Source organism: Bemisia tabaci, chromosome 9 (genome assembly GCF_918797505.1).
Source record: "Bemisia tabaci chromosome 9, PGI_BMITA_v3".
Lineage (NCBI taxonomy): Eukaryota > Metazoa > Arthropoda > Insecta > Hemiptera > Aleyrodidae > Bemisia > Bemisia tabaci.
This window is the reverse complement of record NC_092801.1, coordinates 1,942,666-1,961,959: the sequence shown is the minus strand read 5'-3', so window position 1 is coordinate 1,961,959 and position 19,294 is coordinate 1,942,666. Positions and strand designations below refer to the sequence as shown.

Here is a 19,294-nt window from a genome sequence, read left to right as displayed (position 1 = left end):
CGCTGCTGTATCGAGTTCTCGCCCAAGCCCCAAATTTCGTGTGCTCGGTTCGACTGCTAGATTAGACTGCTAGACAAAATTTGAAGCAAGGTGGAGAAATGGTGCTGGGTCTGCACCCTTTCGCGGGGAAAACAAAGCCAAGAAGTTCCAAAAATTATAATCGAGTCAAAATTTTTACTTTTTTACTAATTTTTCGACTTAATTTTTTTTTTCAAAGTTTGAAACGTGCTCGGTTGGACTGCCAGGCAAAATTTGAAACAAGGTGGAGAAATGGTGCTGGGTCCACACCTTTTCGCGGGGAAAACAAAGCCAAGAAGTTCCAAAAATTATAATCAGAGTCAAAATTAAATTTTTTTGAACTCTAAATTTTTACTTTTTTTACTAATTTTTTAACTTAATTTTTTTCTTCAAAGTTTGAAACGTGCTCGGTTAGACTGCTAGACGAAATTTGAAACAAGGTGGAGAAATGATGCTGGGTCCACACTCCACACCCTTTCGCGGGGAAAACAAAGCCAAGAAGTTCCAAAAATTATAATCAGAGTCAAAATTAAATTTTTTTGAACTCTAAATTTTTACTTTTTTTACTAATTTTTTAACTTAATTTTTTTCTTCAAAGTTTGAAACGTGCTCGGTTAGACTGCTGGACGAAATTTGAAACAAGGTGGAGAAATGATGCTGGGTCCACAGTCCACACCCTTTCGTGGGGAAAACAAAGCCAAGAAGTTCCAAAAATTATAATCAGAGTCAAAATTAAATTTTTTTGAACTCTAAATTTTTACTTTTTTTACTAATTTTTTAACTTAACTTTTTTTTTTTTCAAAGTTCGAAACCGGGCGTATCAATACATTATTAGGGTGTCTACTGCACGGAAAAAGTACGGACACATTACACTGACGAAGTGACGAAGCACGGATTTAGGAAGATCGGTACGGATTTTCCGTGGGCAGGTTCGGTAATTCGAGATTTTCCGTGGAAGTTTCCGTTCTCAACTCGGAGTTTTGTTTTCTCACGAGCGGGTTTTTAAATTCACGCATCAAAAAAGCGTTAAATTAAATATCTCAGTTAGGACGTCTGCCGTGCCAAGGAAAAACGCTGTATGAACATTCGAGAGTTGCCAAATTGCCCCGACTAAAACATGTAGTTTTGAGAATAATTATGCGTATTTTTTCTTGACATTCACAGATATTTTAAACAAAACTGTGAACAAAATTGGCCGGAAAAATTGACGAAAAAAATTCACGATTTTCCCCGTAAAGTAAGATTTTATTGAAAGAAATGTGGGCACGTCTGAAGGCTCATACGGTGTTCTTCCTGAGTTGATGTCGATAATTTTCTCGCGCGAATCGTGTTACACGTGCAATTTTGGCATGAAACCTGGATTGAACTATATTTTGCAAAATAGACTTGCTATTCCTGATAAACACGTTATTTTATGGATGAACCGGAAATGATAGTGCTCTCTCGTAAAATTTTCACCAACTTCAAGTTTTCGATAAAAAAAGCAATAAAAACAAAGCAGAGAAACTGTAGATAACAAGAACTTTCCAGACTTTTGAAGTCGAAATAATTGATAGGACATTCCGAGTCGAAAAATATCGACCCCAGTGTACTACCAAAACTTTCTCCTTATTTGCTTCTCACCTTTCTCCTCATTTTTCTCCTCTCTCTCCTCCTTTATTTTCCTTAACTTCTTTTTTTTCTGATCCTCTCTCTCTACTACTTTATCTTTCTCCTCCTCCCCTTCTCCAACAGATTAAATCTCGATCAATTGATAAATTATTTCTACGCAAAATCAATGGCAAATCTTTGGACGCTCGTCGTCACTACAAAACTTCTAAATTTATATTTGAGAAAGGATAATTTTAGCCCCAAAATCAAAATCGTATTGATTAAAAAGCTAAGATGCTCTAATTCATGTGTTCTGATGTTTTATTTGTTAATCATCTGTGTTTTTTCTAGGCATATAATTATTTGTCTCCTGAAATATATTATAGAAATCAATAAGATGAATGAATAAGTTATAGAAATCGTGAGAATGGTCAAAAACTATAAATATATTATAGAAATCAATAAGATGAATGAATAAGTTATAGAAATCGTGAGAATGGTCAAAAACTATAAGTCAAAGATGTTATTATCTGAAAAAGGTGCTACCAGGGGTCATGAAACATCAAATAGACTGAAGTATCGACCCCTGTGTATTACTACCAAAACTAGCACCAATTTTGTCGGCGTTTAGCCGAGGGTAAAACCCTCGTTTCCACCGTCCACCACGAGGAGGAACCGACATCAGACGGCAACGCCCTGGTTCGCAACGACAAGTTCTGGGCGCACCCTCACTCACAACAGTGAACAATTCGCCAATGACCGAATGCAGGGAACTCCTCTACCACCGTGCGATCCAGCAGTGAGACAACAAACTCGTAGCTGGATACTCTCTACAGAGATAGAGATTGCTGAAACTTTGTCCGGCTTGTTCGGCCCAGGAGAACAGAATACCCTGAGCCACGAGACCCCGGGACTCTCGTGAAGTATTCGGCTCGTCCTGCATCAAAACCTACTTCAATCTGCAACATCGCCCCAACCACCAGCCCGTTTGAGAGGCGTCCGACCCTCCGGTTCCGACTTTGCCTGGTCTAAAGTGTCCCGGGGGGGATGACGGCTTTAGACTTAATGCGCAAGCATCGGCAGATACCGGAGGTTGACCAGTACAGGATCGCCAGGCTTCGATCGGTCACCCCTGCAATTGGTCACTGACGAATCGCGCAAAGTCGGTCACAGATCGGGATTTTCAGACCACTGTGTACCGGTTGATCCTTGCACCTCGCGGTTCAAGGATATGGCCTAACTACTATCAGTGGTCCTCTGAAGATCATCGTTCCCCTCATGTTCCTAAGGTTCCGCTTGATCTCTTCCGTAAGCCAGGGATATGGGCTAACAACCAAGGTAATAACGTACCAAGGTTCCGCTTGATCCAAGGCTGCAATGGATATGGCCTAACATCCAAGGTGTAAACAGCCCTGCTGCGCGCGAAGCAGGGCACCGAGGAAGTGGTTGATCCATGCCCGAGCGTATTAGGGATATGGGCTAACAACCAAGGTAATAACGTACCAAGGATGCGCTTGATCCTAAATTGCTCGTTACGATGTGTGAAGAGATATGGGCTAACAACCAGAGGCGAGGGAGGGTGCAGAATCACAACAGTTTGCCGGCGTTTGGCACGGGTCAGAGACCCGCCCCAGGTCCACCACGAGGAGGCTCCGGCACCAGACCCTTTTCTCTCTCTTCTCACTTTTCTTCTCGCTTTTCCTCTTGCTTTCCTTCTCGCTTTCCTTCTCGCTTTTCCTCTCGATTTTCTTCTCACGTTTCTTCTCGCTTTTCCTCTTGCTTTTCTTCTCGTTTTCCTTCTCGCTTTCCTTCTCAATTTCCTTCTCGCTTTCCTTCTCGCTTTCCTTCTCAATTTCCTTATCCTGTGAAACTTTTTGAATTTATGCGCTCCACTAATCTCAAAATTTAACCTTACCCCTCAACCCTTTTGTATTATTAATGATATTTCCATGTAAATTTATTATTGTTACTGCCCTCTTTAGAGGTGTATATGACCTTAGATGCTAAAGCACCGCTTTAAAATAAAATTATTTTACTACTACTACCTTCTCGCTTTCCTTCTCAATTTCCTTCTCGCTTTCCTTCTCAATTTCCTTTTCGCTTTCCTTCTCAATTTCCTTCTCGCTTTCCCTCTCACTTTTTTACTGTGTGCTTTCACTATTTTATTCTCTTTTATGTTCTCTCTATTCTTCTCTTCTTCTTCTCCCATGTCTCTTCTTTTCTCTCCTCTCTTCTCTCTTTTCTTCCTGTTCTTTCTCTTATCTTCTTCCTCCTCTTTCTATTCTTCTCCCTCTCCTCAAACTTTGATTTTACCCTATACGAAGAGGTGCTTTTACGAATGAGCCGTAAATAGTAGTTTTTTTTATCGTAGAATATAGTCTATTTGATCCCCAGGGAATCTAGTAGCCAGTAATAAGACTTCTGACAGTGCTTCAGAAGACAAACGCATACTCCGTCACCGAGACAGAGAATTGACGAAGGAAGTGATTCGGTCACTTCATTCGAAGTTAGGAAAAGTCTCAAAATGGTGAGCAGTAGAAAAATGTTGAACATCTTATTTATAATCAAGAATCTCATTCCTAGACAAAAGTCCTGAGGACAGAAGAACTCGCGATCCCAGTGGCGTGGCGTGAATTGCGATATATCGATTGTTATGCCATTTAAATCCATGGTAAAAAATCGATTATTAAGGTGTTTGCTACGAACACCCTGTTTATCGATCCTTTTCCATAGGTTTAAATGGCCGATAAACCGATATATCGCAAAGCACGCCACTCCACTGCACGAGCCGTCCATTTTTCATAATTTATTCCGGTAGAAATAACGTTAAATCAATAAGAAACTCAATGAAACACATCTACACCGAAACACACTCGTTCATCATATGTATGAACTGATATTAATCAAAATTAATCATTTATTGTCTCAAACTGTGCTTTTTGCTAAGTCCTGACGACGGCTGAGGCCGAGAAGCTTCGACTATTAAGTTCCTGAATTTCAAGTTAACGTGAGCTAACAGTTTATTTTAACCCATAGCACTGGCTACCCAACAAACCAAAAATTACACAAAAACTACTACCATAATGTTAAAAATCAACACTTTCAATACAAATTATCATTGAAAGAGCAAAATTGACCAAGACAGATTCAAAATATTAGTCGTAAAACAGTAACTTCAGGCGGAATTTTTTTCGTTTTGCAAAACAACCTCTAGTATAGCAATAATGAAAGTTTTGGTGGTTCACTTGCCTCGGCACAGTAAAACTAAACTTAAGAGATCTCATCGTTTCCCGCGTGAAAGAACGTAACTTGATTTCAATGTTGCCAAATGTCCCCTCGCAAATTGCATATTAAGTAGGAGGATCTTGAACTTTCCTAACTGGAAATTTCATTGATAATTTTCCCCGAGATTTCATGCAAAATTAAAATAAAAATTACACAGGCACATTTTCATTAATTTGTTTTACAAAGTTGTGCCTGAAAATTGCACAGGCATAACTTTGTAAAATAAATTAATTGTTTGAGTCAATTTGGTGACCTTGGAATGGAGTTACATTCCTTCGTACGGTAGACAAGTTTTACATTTAAACGTCTGGTCAGTTCTACTTATATGTGACAGACGAGGGTTAAATGGACTACATTTTGCAATTAGGAACTAAAATTTCTGGCTCATCCTTAAAAACACTTTTATGCATCGGGAAACTAATGGCTCATAAGTTATTTCTAAACTGAGTCAGAAATTATAGTTCCCAATTGCAAAATGTGGTCCAAATGAGTCTGGAGGCTATTGGAGCGGAGGAAAACTTATTATTCATGTGGAAGCTACCTTTCATAACAATATGCCGGGCCCCTTTTACTAGTGACCAGATCTGTAAGAGGAGACCTATCTTTCTGGGGACAAAATTCCTTTACTCAGGAAAGATCCTAAATCTCAAAAACTGTCGTGAAGCTTGAAGACAAAAATTCCTGGGTTGTAGAAAAATGTTGTTCATATGCGCAAAAAGTTAAGAACAATTTTCTCTCGGAGGAGAAGCTCTTTTTACACAGATCCACACACAAATGGACTGCATTTTGCAATTGAGCACTAAAATTTGTGTCTCAAGTTTAGAAACAACGTATAAGTACCCATAGTATCATACGCACATAAGTGTTTTTATAGATGAGCCAGAAATTGTAGCTCCGAATTGCAAAATTTAGTTCAAATTAAGTAACGTTGACTCAGACCGCTCTCGGCGCTCTCTGCTCAATCTTCACCAGATTGAAGGCAAGAAGGAAGTTTAGCAGTCGATAACCTAGCAAGGTTTAACAGTTAATTTCCACCACGACGCACTTTCAGACCCCGGCTCGTCAAAAATTCTTCCGAAGACACGAGGCACTCTGGAAATTCATGAATAATCATCCAAAATTGTTACATGTTGTTACTTTGCTCTATGATGACCCATGTCTCCAGTAAAAATCTTAGCTTGAGGATACGTCTGGTTTTAGAAATACAGCGTTGACAAGTTTCCATATTTAAGCTTTAAAGAATATCGTATTATCAAGTATCTTACTTTCTGTAAACAAATGTCATTGGATGTTTCATGATATCTTAAGACATTTTATCAACAGTCAGTGTACATTTTTCTAAAAAAATACGTTAATAATAAATAATTTTTCTACGTTAATGCTGTTAATTCTGTTGATACAACGTTGCAAACTTGACATCACAGACCTATAAAAATGCTCATTTTGTTCCGTTTTTGAATTAAAAAACGAACTTATTGACCACCTAAAGGTATGATAATGTGGTTTAGCTGAAATTCTATGATAAGATTAGTCTTTTGTAAAAGTTTTACCGCGAGTGTAAGTATAGATTTAACGATACAGCGTTGTAAAGTTTATGTATATAAGCTTTAAAAATGTTTTTATTTTCAAGTTCAGCGTTTGTTTTTTTTTGTTTTTTTTCTCGTTTTTTTCTGTTTTTTTTTTTATGAAATAAACCATTAACGTTATCTGCAGATGTAAGATTGATTTGTAGTGATACAGCGTTGCCAAGCTTACAATTTTGAACTCAACGAAATATGATTTTTTTTTTAATTTTTTTTTTCCAGTTTAAGATAAAATCAATGGGTATCATCCCTCATATCAATCCAAAATATCAAGGTCTGATGTCTGTTCCAAGTGACAATTGGTTTTTGCAATAACACTTTCGCCAAGTTTATTCACAATTCTCTCCAAGCAATAAATAATAGACGATTTTAAAATAAAGACGCTTCCAGTAGTTATTTGATTTTGCTTATTTTTTTATTTACATTGACATTTTTTTCTTTCATTTTTATATGACTTTCTACCGTACATTATTTTTCATTTTTTTTATTTTTTTTTATTTTTTTTTATTTTTGTATTTTTTATAGTTTTTTATCTTCTTCCTTCCAAATATTTTATTCTTGCGATGCTTCAGTATCAGTCCTGTCTTGCCTTCAAATCTATAGAAAACGCCTCAACATGATGCCAATTTAAAACTTTCACCCTCCAAAAGTCATATTTAAATAATTTTAAAATTCTCTCATAAGGAGGCGTCTGGGTTTTTTATACATGAACGCAACAGTGATTTAAATATTCTATTTAGATTTTAAATTATATTTTATTGTTTTGTTGGTGTATTTATTTTTTTCGTTCATTTAATTTACTTCGCATTTTTTTTTTTTTTTTTTTTTTTTTTTTTTTTTTTTTTTTTTTTTTTTGCTCTTTAATATTTTCAAAATCTTCCATTCTTACGTTCAACATACTCAGTTTTTTAAGGCATAATGAATGTATCGTCTGTATCAAGATTTATTTCTACTTAAAAAAACCCTAACGCCTCCTTATCCTATGTTAGTTTCTTCATTACACCTAAAAAAGGTTGAATTTGCAACAAAGTCAAAGCAGAATATTTCAGATCTTGAAAGCAACGCTGATGCTGAATCATCCATTGTATTCCAAAAATCCTCTGGAATTACATTTTAAAATAAAATAGCTATTGGAAGTATCCTTATTTTTAACTAATTTTATACAATCGAATGTTAAAAAAAAGCAGATAAAATTTGCAACGATGTTATTTTAATGCAATTGTCACCCAGGATCAACATAAAGCCTCCACATTTCGCTTCACACTATTAACCATTAACTCATATTGTATCTTGTCTCCAATACAATAACCAGAAAAAGTAGACATTTTCATAGATGAAAGTTGTAAACTTTGCAACGCTGTATTGCCCAAAATTATCGTATACTGATTAAATCTATGCTATACGTCTAAACTTTGCAACGCTGCATTGCCTAAAATTATCGTATACTGATATAAATTTTACTATGAGTCTGCGAGTATCTCTAATTGTATATTTTATGTCTTAAATACTGCTACAATATACAAAACTATAAAAAATGGGTATTTTTAAAGGGCAAGAATGTAATTTTTGCAACGTTGTACTGCTATTAACGGCTCATCCACAATTTGAAACTTTTACTACGGATTTTCTTATAATTTTTCAGTTACGCGTCATGTTTACTTGAAACTTACATTACTTGTTACTTACATTACTTAGAAATTGGCTTTTGGAAGAAATTCTTCAAAAATTTGAAGATTTTTAAGACTCAAACATGCAAACTTTGCAACGCTGTAGCTCCAAAACCAATGCCATGGCGTGAATTGCGATATATCGATTGTCATGCCATTTAAACCTATGAAAAAGGATCGATAGACAGGGTGTTAGCAGCGAACACCTTAATAATCGATTCTTTACCATAGCTTTAAATGGCATGAGAATCGATACATCGCAATTCACGCCACGCCACTGTCCAAAACCAAACGTATCCTCAAGCTAAAATTTTTACCGGAGGCTTGTCTCATCATAAGGTTTCATTTCGGTCACGTACGAATGAAATCCCCGGGTTTCAAAAAAGGTCGCTCCTCTGACATTAGGACGTATCTCACTTTTCACATGAACCGCAGAAAGCATGGATTTGAATGTGACCCAGGGCTCACGAGGAAATTGAGATTCGCCCTTTCGTCAGAGGAGCGACGGAACGGGGCCTCTCATTGGGAGGCTTTTTAATCTACTTTCCTCCCTCAATTGGACTGCATTTTGCAATTTGGAACTATAAATTCTGGCGCGGTTTAAAAAAAAGCGCATGTGCCATTAGTATCCCTATGCACATAAGTGTTTTTTTTAGATGAGCCAGAATTTATAGTTCCAAATTGCAAAATGCAGTCCAATTCGTCGTTACCTCCCACGAAAGAACATAATTACATTTGGATTACATTTTGCAATTAGGAACCACTATTTCTGACTCTTCCATAAAACCACCGTTCTGCACAGGGAAACCAATGGCATATACGTTGTTTCTAAAATGAGCCAGAAATAGTGGTTCCTTTTTGCAAAATGTGGTCCATTTCATTGTTGCCAGATTTCGCCTCGTAAATTTGAATTTGTAAAGGAAAATGTTAGGTATTAATTGTACATTTCACTGATTTTTCCGCTGATCTCATGAAAAACGAAAATAAATTTTGGATAAAGATTTCGCTTTCTCGTGTTTGTGAAAAATTGAATTTTTTGAATCAATTTGACAACCTTGGAATGGAGTTACGTTTCTTCGTCCGGGAAATGACAAAAAATGGAGCTGAATCCTGTCGTAGCGAATTCAGTGAATAGTTTATTCTGCAGAATCTTGCAAAAATAAGACAGTTTCAAGGCATTATGTTCCGTAGTTCTGCAGTATTACAGAAACAGAACATCAGGAAAAACTAAGCACCGTCGAATCGTCGCTCCTCTGACTTAAGGGCGTATCTAGATTTTTGCATGAGCCTTAGAAAGCTTAGAGTTATACGGAGCACAGGGGTCACGTAGAAATCAAGTTACGCCCTTACGTCGGAGGAGCGACGAAATGTAGTTAAGTAATCATTAAAATCTCAACTTTCTCAAAAACTGCACTTATGCGCCTTGTCCTCCAAGCCCTTCAAATTTTTTAGCAGCCCATTTCAAAAATTGAAATTATTGACAGTAACTGATTCATTAGAAGTTGAGGTGATTCAATGAACGCCATATTTTGTGCCAGAACAACATGCGAAATATCGCATCAATTGGTTTCATTCTTTCAGCTACTTGTCATTTTTCTCGAATTTTGAGATCGCAATTCTGTTGTCAGGAGACTAAAGAATTCACCTACCAAATTTTGTCGAACAAATTCATCGTAATGAAGTCGTGGGGTTTTTTTATGAGACAAAATATCGCATTCGAATGCAGTATTTTTCCTCTATTTTCCTCGAGCCTTTAATACTTTGAATTTGTTCATCAAAATTGATAAGTTAATTATTTAGTCTCCTGACAATAGAATTGCGATCTCAAAATTCGAGAAAAATGACGAGTCGCCGGAAAAATGGAACTAATCGATGCTATATATCGCATGTCGTTCTGTCACAAAATATGGCGTTCATCGAATCACCTTAATTTTCGAAATAGGAGGAAGCTTGAGAGATCTTACCGTGAAGAAGCGATGATCTGCAAGGTCAGGAACAGCTCTGATGCGTAGGGTAAACATTTCCATCCTCGTTCATCGCCTTCTCGAATGTTGGCTGCAAAGAAAAAAATTAATGTAATTAATTGTCTAGTATACGGAACAGCTTAACAAATAAATTGAAATAATGTTGAAAAATAATGGAATAAAACTGCTTTTTTACCACCAAATTACAATAATCTCACATAATGTATTCAATAATAATCAATTTTCAACGATTAAACATTTTCATATCGACGACCTAAGGAGATTTGATGGACGCCATATTTAGTGTCAGAAAGGCATGCGATATATCGCATCCATTGGTTCCATTTTTTCAGCTACTCGTCATTCCTCTCCAATTTTGCGATCGCAATTCTGTTGTCAGGAGACTAAAGCACTCGCTAGCCAATTTTAGCAAAGAAATTCAACGCAATAAAGGCGTGGTTTTTTTAGAGAGAAAATATCGCATTCGAGTGCAGTTTCGATATCAGTATCGAATGCGATGTTTTCTCTCTAAAAAAACCACGCCTTTAGTACGTTGAATTTCTTTGTTAAAATTGGTAAGTGAGTTCTTTAGTCTCCTGACTACAGAATCGCGATCTCAAAATTGGAGAAAAACGACGAACACTGAAAAAATGGAACCAATCGATGCGATATATCGCATGCCGTTCTGACACAAAATATCGCGTCCATCGAATCACCTTAAGTGTAGAAACACGCGTTTCCGTCTGCTACTCAACAGATTTTCTGTCATACTTCATTTTTTCTCGGGGGAACTGGTCTACCTAATTTCTTTAAAACTCCTGTGATTTTTTTTCAATTTTTGCAGAATACTTTGTATAAATTTCAAGCTATGAAGTTTGCTTGTTTCTTTTCGAAAAATAAAATAAAAGTGGAAATTTTATGGCACCACAGTAGAAATGCATGATTTTCCACTTTGGCCATCTATTTATGAAGAAGTTAGTTAATTCGCAAATGCAAAAAATTGCAACACATTTCAATACGCAGAATACCTCGATAACTCCACTGATTGTGAAAAAAATCTCGAGAAAATCAAAAGATTATCGCCCACAGGGATTCTTATATTAAATATCGATGGCCGAAGTGCGAAACCACCTATCTCCGTCTGCGACGTCCCGGACCTCCTGATACACTTTATTTTTTCTTGGTAAAACTAGTCAACTTATTCCTTGAAAACTACCTCGATTTTTCCTCTCTTTTAGCAAAATATTCACTGGAAAGAAAACACATTGGATCTAGAGTCGAGACTCTTAAAAACATCGAAAATAAAAAGTATTCTTGATTCAATCAAATCTAGCTTAGATCAAGAACCAAGCCTCTTAATTTGAGCGGATTTCGTTTTGATTCAAGCAAAAATCCGATTGAATCAAGAGTATTTTTCTTGTTAATGTTTTCAAGAGTCTGAACTCTAAATGCAATGTGGTTTTTTTCCAGTGTTCTGTAAAGATATCAAGCCCAACAGTCGACTTGATTTTCCTCGATAAAATAAAATGGTAGCATAAATTTTACTGGAAATACGTGGTTTCACACTTAAGTCATCGATATTAAATGTACCACACTTCTCTCGTAATAAAAGAAAAAATGAAAAAAAAAAACCATTTTGTTGATGACATCAAGCGACTTACCGAATCAACGCTGAGGAATACACGTGAGCAAATTGACTTCCGAAACGATATCCTCAAATCAAATTTCATAAAAATAATCACAGAATAAACACTTCCGAAAATTCGCACAATGACAACCGACACGAGTGACAAATAGTAACTCCACTTACTGTAAAACACGGCAAACTATTACACTGGACAGAAAAAGTAGAGGGTCGCTGACGAAAACTTTCGGCGGATAGAAAACTTGCGGAAAGTAAGGTTGTTCAACTATTCACTGCACTTTCTATAATCACGAAATAATTCACAGAAAAAAATTTTAATAGTAAAGTACCGAACACGGAAATAAAGTACCGAACACGAAAATATAGTACCGAACCCGAAACTAAAGTACCGAACACGAAACTATAGTACCGAACACGAAACTACACTGATGGTAATGCACTTGAATAACACGACTATCACACGCGGTCCCGAGATGAATATATTTCCGATAAAATATACTTCCGATTTGATTATCCTCTACACTCAAGCTCAACCCCTACGGCTGCGCGACTTCGACTGACCAAAGTACCAGAAGTTCCGAGCCCTCGAGGTCTCCAAAGTTTTCCTTGTTGTTCTCGAAAACAAAAGAGTGGCTTCGATTTCCAAAATATCCCTACATTTCGGGTTTCCCAGGTGAAAGGTCAGTGCAAGCTCACAAAAGAAAATGTCTTCATTGAACTGAAAACTAATTGGATGTATTTCTATCAAACGGAACTATGTGCGTTAAGACATTAGCCCTGAGACCCATACGAATATGTCCATAACAGGGCTCACGTCATAATGCACGTAGTTCCGTTTGATAGAAATACGTCCAATTATTACAATAATTAATGAGGGTACCTGGATTTCCCGGATTAATTCATCTCTCACTTTTCACAACTTTCCTTTTTTTTCCCTGAAAAGTAGTGCGGGTTCGTCCATGAATTACAGAACCCATTTTTCCCGACCTTTGACCTCTCCTTCTCCCTTTGTCCAAAATGTCACTTACCTCCAGACACCCCCCCTCCCCCCCCCCCGAAAAATGTGTCATTTCAAGCGTGCCTCCCTCTTTTGCGTAGGTGTGGGTCGTCGCGAACCCTTGCCACGGGCGTATCACATACGAATTCAAGTGTTTAAATTACTCAAAAATACCATAAATCACATAGGAAAAATCTAGAATCCACTCCTCTTTCAAGGCATTTCTTGACTGTAATCGACTCGGCTTGAATTCTGCCGTGCTAAGGAAAAACGCCGCATGAAAATTCGAGAGTTGCCAAGTTTCCATTGATAAAGATTGTAATTTTACGACATCCATGCATATTTTTCCTTTAAAATTTCAGATATTTACATTGAATTGCGTGCAAAATCGTTTGAAAATTTTGGGGGAAAATATTAACTATTTTCGCGGTAAATGGATCAGTTGCGTTGGTCACAAAATTGTGGTTTTATGCTTGATTCTTGTAGGTTCGCGAAAAATAATAAGATCCGTCCAAACAGCAACTTTCTACAGTGCATCACTGACTGATAAAAGCGAGGTGGAAGAAACCTGGTACGTCACTACCGCGATGGAAGACGCTAAAATCCGGCTCTTCAAAAGGCAATATATCGGCTAATATTGAGGGCAGAGAGTTTGGATGGTATTATTTTTAGCTGATCTACAAGAATCCAGCATCAAAACATGATTCTGTGACCATCGCAACTGACCCAATCCGGTTTTTGTCAAAGGAAACTTGGCAACGTCTGAAGGCTCATACGGCCCTCTTCCTTAGCACGACTTATACGGCGTTCTTTCTTAGCACTACACTGCCGTGCTAAGGAAGAACGCCGTATGAACCTTCAGACGTTGCCAAAATTCCTTTGATAAAACTCGAATTTCTCGATTTTTCGATTTTCGAGTTTTTTCGAAACTTATGAATATTTTTCTTCCAATTTTTCAGGGAATATTCTTTGTATTTTGATCGAAAGTTCCTGAAAATTTCAAGGAAAAATATTCATAATCTTCCTAAAAAATAAACATTTTATCAAAGGAAACTTGGCAACTCGTGAATGTTCATACGGCGTTCTTCCTTAGCACGACAGTACAGAATTAGACACTAGGACTTGGATTTAATGCGCTATTGTCATGTTGCCTGGATTGAGCTTTCTGAAATCCTCTCGGACGTCGGACCCGAGCATCCGATGCGCGTCAATCAAGATGATCAGGATGCATTTCCCCGAAAGGGCAATTGCGCCGACACGAATGCTCGAATGCATGCGATGACCGCCTCGGTGAAGAGATGCTTTCACCTATAGCCATTCATCTCATCCTCATCTCGTACGCAGCATCCTGGGCTCCCGCCTTGCCAGATCGTCGTAGACGTCGACCGTCATTTCGTCGCTCCTCCCATGTAACGTCGTATCACGACTTCCGCGTGAGCCGCGAAAAGCATGGATTTGTATGTAAAATAAAGCTCACGTGGGAATTGAGATGTGTCTTTTCGTCGGAGGAGCGACAATTTGACGCGTGATAATGCCTTGATTCGTCGATCCTTTGATGGAGGGACGTAAGCTCGTTTCAAGGTTGGGAAATTGATCGAGGAATTCGGTTTTTTATAGAAATATGACCGGCAATGGCCTGATCATTGCAATTGATCGACAAAGTTAAAGATAAAGAAGATTAAGAAAAAATATAGCGATCCTATTGATAGAAACCGCCGATCATCTAAGACTGCGGTCCGCTGTCTAAGACAGGGAAAAGGTAGGATTCTCCAGGGAATGACAAATGAACGAATTTCTACCAAACGGAACTATGTGCATCAAGACATGAGTCCTGAGACCCGTAAGCGTATGCGCATTACAGGGTTCACGGCATAATGCACACAGTTTGATAGAAATACGTCCAAATTTCAGGGAAAATCAGGGAATCTGTTTCAGAAATCGGGATTTTCTCATAAACCGCTTACAGACTTTTCATTTTCAGTTTTGAACTTGGTCAGCTATTATTTACCTCTTGAATTGTATATTCGAATCTTCAAATCATCAACATAATAGAGGGAATTTGATTGACCAGATAATACAAACACCAGGAACGTTTTTGGAATTAAAGATTTCAATGTGCGCCAAAGAATCGGCCGGAAGATCGGGGGTAAAATCTATATAATCGTACCCAGAACTCCGAAAAATTTACCGAGAAAATTCCGAAGAAGTGGGAGAAAACTTAGGTTTTTCATCAGAGAATGATCTCTTTTGAGTCAGGGAATGCGCATGGCTAAGAATTCCAGACAAACTGACTAAGGAGGAAAATGATGAACTGAATCTATTTCTTGGGCGGCCCTTACTTGGACCGAGTTCATCAGAAAGGAACCTACTCACATTTTCGAAAAAATTGAGTTAAGAATGTTTTCGAGTTCCACTAGCCGTATATTTTCTCCTGGCAAAAACTGAAAGTCGAAAAACAGATATTAGTATGTAAGAAGAAAGTTTACTCTCTAAATTGAGCCGTATGCAAGAATAAAACTTGAAACCTCCTTTCCTCAGTATCAACTGGACGTATTTATGCTAAAAGGAACTATATGCATAAGATTTGCATGTAACATAGTTCCTTTAGCAGAAATACGCCCAACTTGATGTGGGTTGGTTTCTTCCTGATGAACGCGGTCATTTCTTATACTTATCTCATTTGTCCACGCAACCACGTGTCTCAACCAATCGGATCGGTCAATTTTCTCTGTGTTTTCTTTGTCGATAGCTTTGTCTATCAATGTCAATGATCAGCTCTCAGGCAACCTCTGATATTCAATATTAATGCTGTTTTTGGTTACACTGGAAAAAAAACACATTGGATCCAGAGTCCAGACTCTTGAAAACATTGACAAGAAAAAGTATTCTTGATTCGATCAGATTATTGCTTAAATCAAAAGGAAATCCGCTCAAATAAAGAGGCTTGGTTCTTGAGCTCATTCAAGCAAAAATCCGATTGAATCAAGAGTATTTTTTCTTGTCAATGTTTTCAAGAGTCTGGACTCTGGGCCAAAGTGTTTTTTTCTTTCCAGTGTGAATCCATCGAACGTGCTTTACCGCGTCCAATCTGGCATCTCTCTCGCTGAGGCACCCCGCTGCGGTTCGATCGCCGCAAGATGGAAAGTTTCATCGGTCAAAGCTCATCTTTAACAATCACATCATGATCCCAACACTCAACTCCATGTGTCTGTGTTATACAGCACCCCCTCCGCCTCCCCTGTGACCCCTCTCCCCCCTCGTCCCAGAAATTACCCTCGATTGCTCCGAGGAGGGAGGGGTGTGATAATCTCTGAACATCGCTCACCATTGCTTTCCTCTCGCCAGTAATATCTGATTTTGCCGCCAACCATAAGAGTAGTTGCCCTAGCTAGAGGTATAAAGGCATCAGCCGGCGGTATAGTTAATCCAACCACGCTTATGCTGACTGTGAGGGCACCAGCTAGAGGTATGGTTGATCCAACCACTTTTTCAGCTGACCTAACCAGACCTCTGGCTTGTGCAACTACTCTATAGCGCTAAAATCGGCTAGAAGTATAGTTGGAATTTTGATACTTTTTTCCGTGAATTTATGATGCATCTGCTAATCAATAAAGACATATCATTGATCTTCCAACTGTACCCTTTCTGGTCATTTTTGAGGCTTGTCATCTTATAATCAACTACTGGATGCCTTTTCCCATAATACAATCTCCGAGCAAAGACTTCTGTCTAAACGAAAGTCAGCGTATTAGAATAAAGGGGGAAAATGGACATATTGTTCAAAGATCAGGGAAAGCCATGGAAGTAGGAAATTTTGAAGTCAGGGAAAAGCAAAAATAGTCAGGGAAAATCCGAGAGAGTCAGGGAATTTGAAGATGAAGAAACTACGGCAAACTTGCTCAGTTACAATTTACAATTTAGATGGTATTTTTTCTTTATGAATGGGACATTCTTTATAATTAAGGGGATATTCACATAAAGTTTCGAGGCGTTGTGTCGATTAGTTGTCCGGTAAAGACGAGAGGAAAGGAGACAACGTGAATGTGGAGTTGAGCAAAAAAGTCAAATCTACATTGCGATGTCACAAAATTGCATCTCCTATTTTACTTTTTCGGAAGGAAGCCGCGTAACATCCTCACTCGAAAATTTTCGTAATTTACCTTCTCTGTATGAAGGTTATTTCCACAAAATTTTAAGCGGAAATATTTTTGATAATGGTTTCCCTCCAGAAACCCCCCCCCCCCCCACAAGCATTTCGCACCTCATTCGTTATGCATTACACGTTACGCTAACGATTTTATACTCTACAGTATGATATGTTTTTTTACCAATTTTTTTAATAATGTACACGTTACATTTTACGAGGATACTTCACCAATGTTTTTTGGGTTTTTCAGAGGCTGCAAAGATTTTGGCGCTCCATATGAATGGATTGAACCTTGGATGAGATCGCCTTGTAGGGCGAGAAACGATGGACGGGGACTTTGAATGGGTGCCCGATGTGCAGCTCAAAAGAGAAGTCGTGTCTGATGAAATCACAGAATACGGAGAATATGGAGCAGGTAGGGTTCTACTGTGTCTTTTATCGTTCTTCCTCTGCCCGAAACATTTCTCCAACTTCCCAATTTTAACAAACATGTGTGTAATTTAAAAAAAAAAAATTAAAAGACTACGCACAACGAGTTTCACACTTTGCTTTTTTCTTTTTTATTGAAGAGAAGAATAGTGTCACGGGAACTCCTCTCGGAAAAAGCATACTCGCGTCACATTCAACCTTATTCAAGTCAGTTTTATTATTGTATATATTAGCAATTGCAGGTATACCTGCAAGAAGAAAAGTGCGGTCCTATGAACTGAATATACGGTGTTCATTATCGGCCGTATTGTTCGGTTCATGCAACCGCTCCCTTGGGTCTGGGAACCTTAACCTCGGTTTGTTCAACTGAGCTTCTTCGTTAGTCCTGTCCGGTTTGAATGCTCGGTTGCATAAATCGAGGATACGGTTCTCAGCACCGACAGTGCGGTAGCATGAACTGAACAGTGCGACCGATATTGAACACTTTACATTCGATTCACATGACCGAAGTTTTTTTCTCAGTAAAGAAGTCCGATTTACTTTAGTAAGTCGGACTTATACAGGGTTATCCAAAAGTCACTGACCACCCCTGTAACTTTTTTCCAAATTGAGATAGAAGTTTGAAACTTTGGGAATGTTCCTCGGTCTAAAGTAGCAACTTTTCGGTCCCCCCAAACTTTTGGGGGGGCGGGCCCCCCTAAGGAGGGCGGGGGCTAACTTTTTTTTTCAAATAGCAACCCCCTTTTGTGATACCTCATTCGAAAGATAATAAAAAAAAGAAAATTTTTGGCGCAAACCGCAAGTCAAAATGTTGATTTTTGACAAAATGGCGGCCGGTCAAAGTTCAAAATGGCAGAAATTTGGCATCTCCGTTTTTTATTGGCGGATTGGTCTGAAACTCGGAATCTAAGGGTTTTTTGGGACGAGAAAGACGATTCTGGCATCGGTTTTCCAGAAAAGTCAATCCTTTTCAAAATGGCGGCGGTCAAAATGGCGGCCTAGAGCGAGAAGTGGATATTTAGGCTGCTTATCGTTGGATTTGCATGAAACTTGGTATCCGGGGGTATTTCGGCACGAGAAGAACGAATCTTTCATTGGATATCTGAAATTCCGAAAAATTTCAAAATGGCGGCGAAAAAGTGGCGAGAAATCAGTTTTACGGCTGTTTACCGATGTATTTGCATGAAATGCGATATCAATTATTTAGTATTTCAAGAATTAATGAAAGATTTCTTTTTATCCAGCCAAAAACCACCAGGATATCGAATTTCATGCAAATCCATTGGTAAACAGCCGTAAAACTGATTTCTTGCCACTTTTTCGCCGCCATTTTGAAATTTTTCGGAATTTCAGATATCCAATGAAAGATTCGTTCTTCTCGTGCCGAAATACCCCCGGATACCAAGTTTCATGCAAATCCAACGATAAGCAGCCTAAATATCCACTTCTCGCTCTAGGCCGCCATTTTGACCGCCGCCATTTTGAAAAGGATTGACTTTTCTGGAAAACCGATGCCAGAATCGTCTTTCTCGTCCCAAAAAACCCTTAGATTCCGAGTTTCAGACCAATCCGCCAATAAAAAACGGAGATGCCAAATTTCTGCCATTTTGAACTTTGACCGGCCGCCATTTTGTCAAAAATCAACATTTTGACTTGCGGTTTGCGCCAAAAATTTTCTTTTTTTATTATCTTTCGAATGAGGTATCACAAAAGGGGGGTTGCTATTTGAAAAAAAAAAGTTAGCCCCCGCCCTCCTTAGGGGGGGCCGCCCCCCAAAATTTTGGGGGGACCGAAAAGTTGCTACTTTAGACCGAGGAACATTCCCAAAGTTTCAAACTTCTATCTCAATTTGGAAAAAAGTTACAGGGGTGGTCAGTGACTTTTGGATAACCCTGTATGTATTGGTTATTCAAGTAATACCGCCTTTTATTTTCGGTACTTAGAATAGAACATTCGCTTGCTTTCGTTA

At 38.2% G+C, this 19,294-nt stretch overlaps 1 protein-coding gene across 4 annotated transcripts in view; it reads left to right on the top strand.

Annotated features, from left to right (window-relative positions):
• Positions 1–19,294, top strand: part of LOC109038241 (uncharacterized) — a 68,205-nt gene that overhangs the window by 25,390 nt on the left and 23,521 nt on the right. For all 4 annotated transcript variants that reach the window (XM_072304759.1, XM_072304758.1, XM_072304760.1 and 1 more), the window contains exon 3: positions 17,147–17,311. In XM_072304759.1, coding sequence (XP_072160860.1) covers positions 17,221–17,311 — 91 coding nt within the window. In that variant the 5' untranslated portion in view covers positions 17,147–17,220. The remainder of the gene's footprint in view (positions 1–17,146; positions 17,312–19,294) is intronic.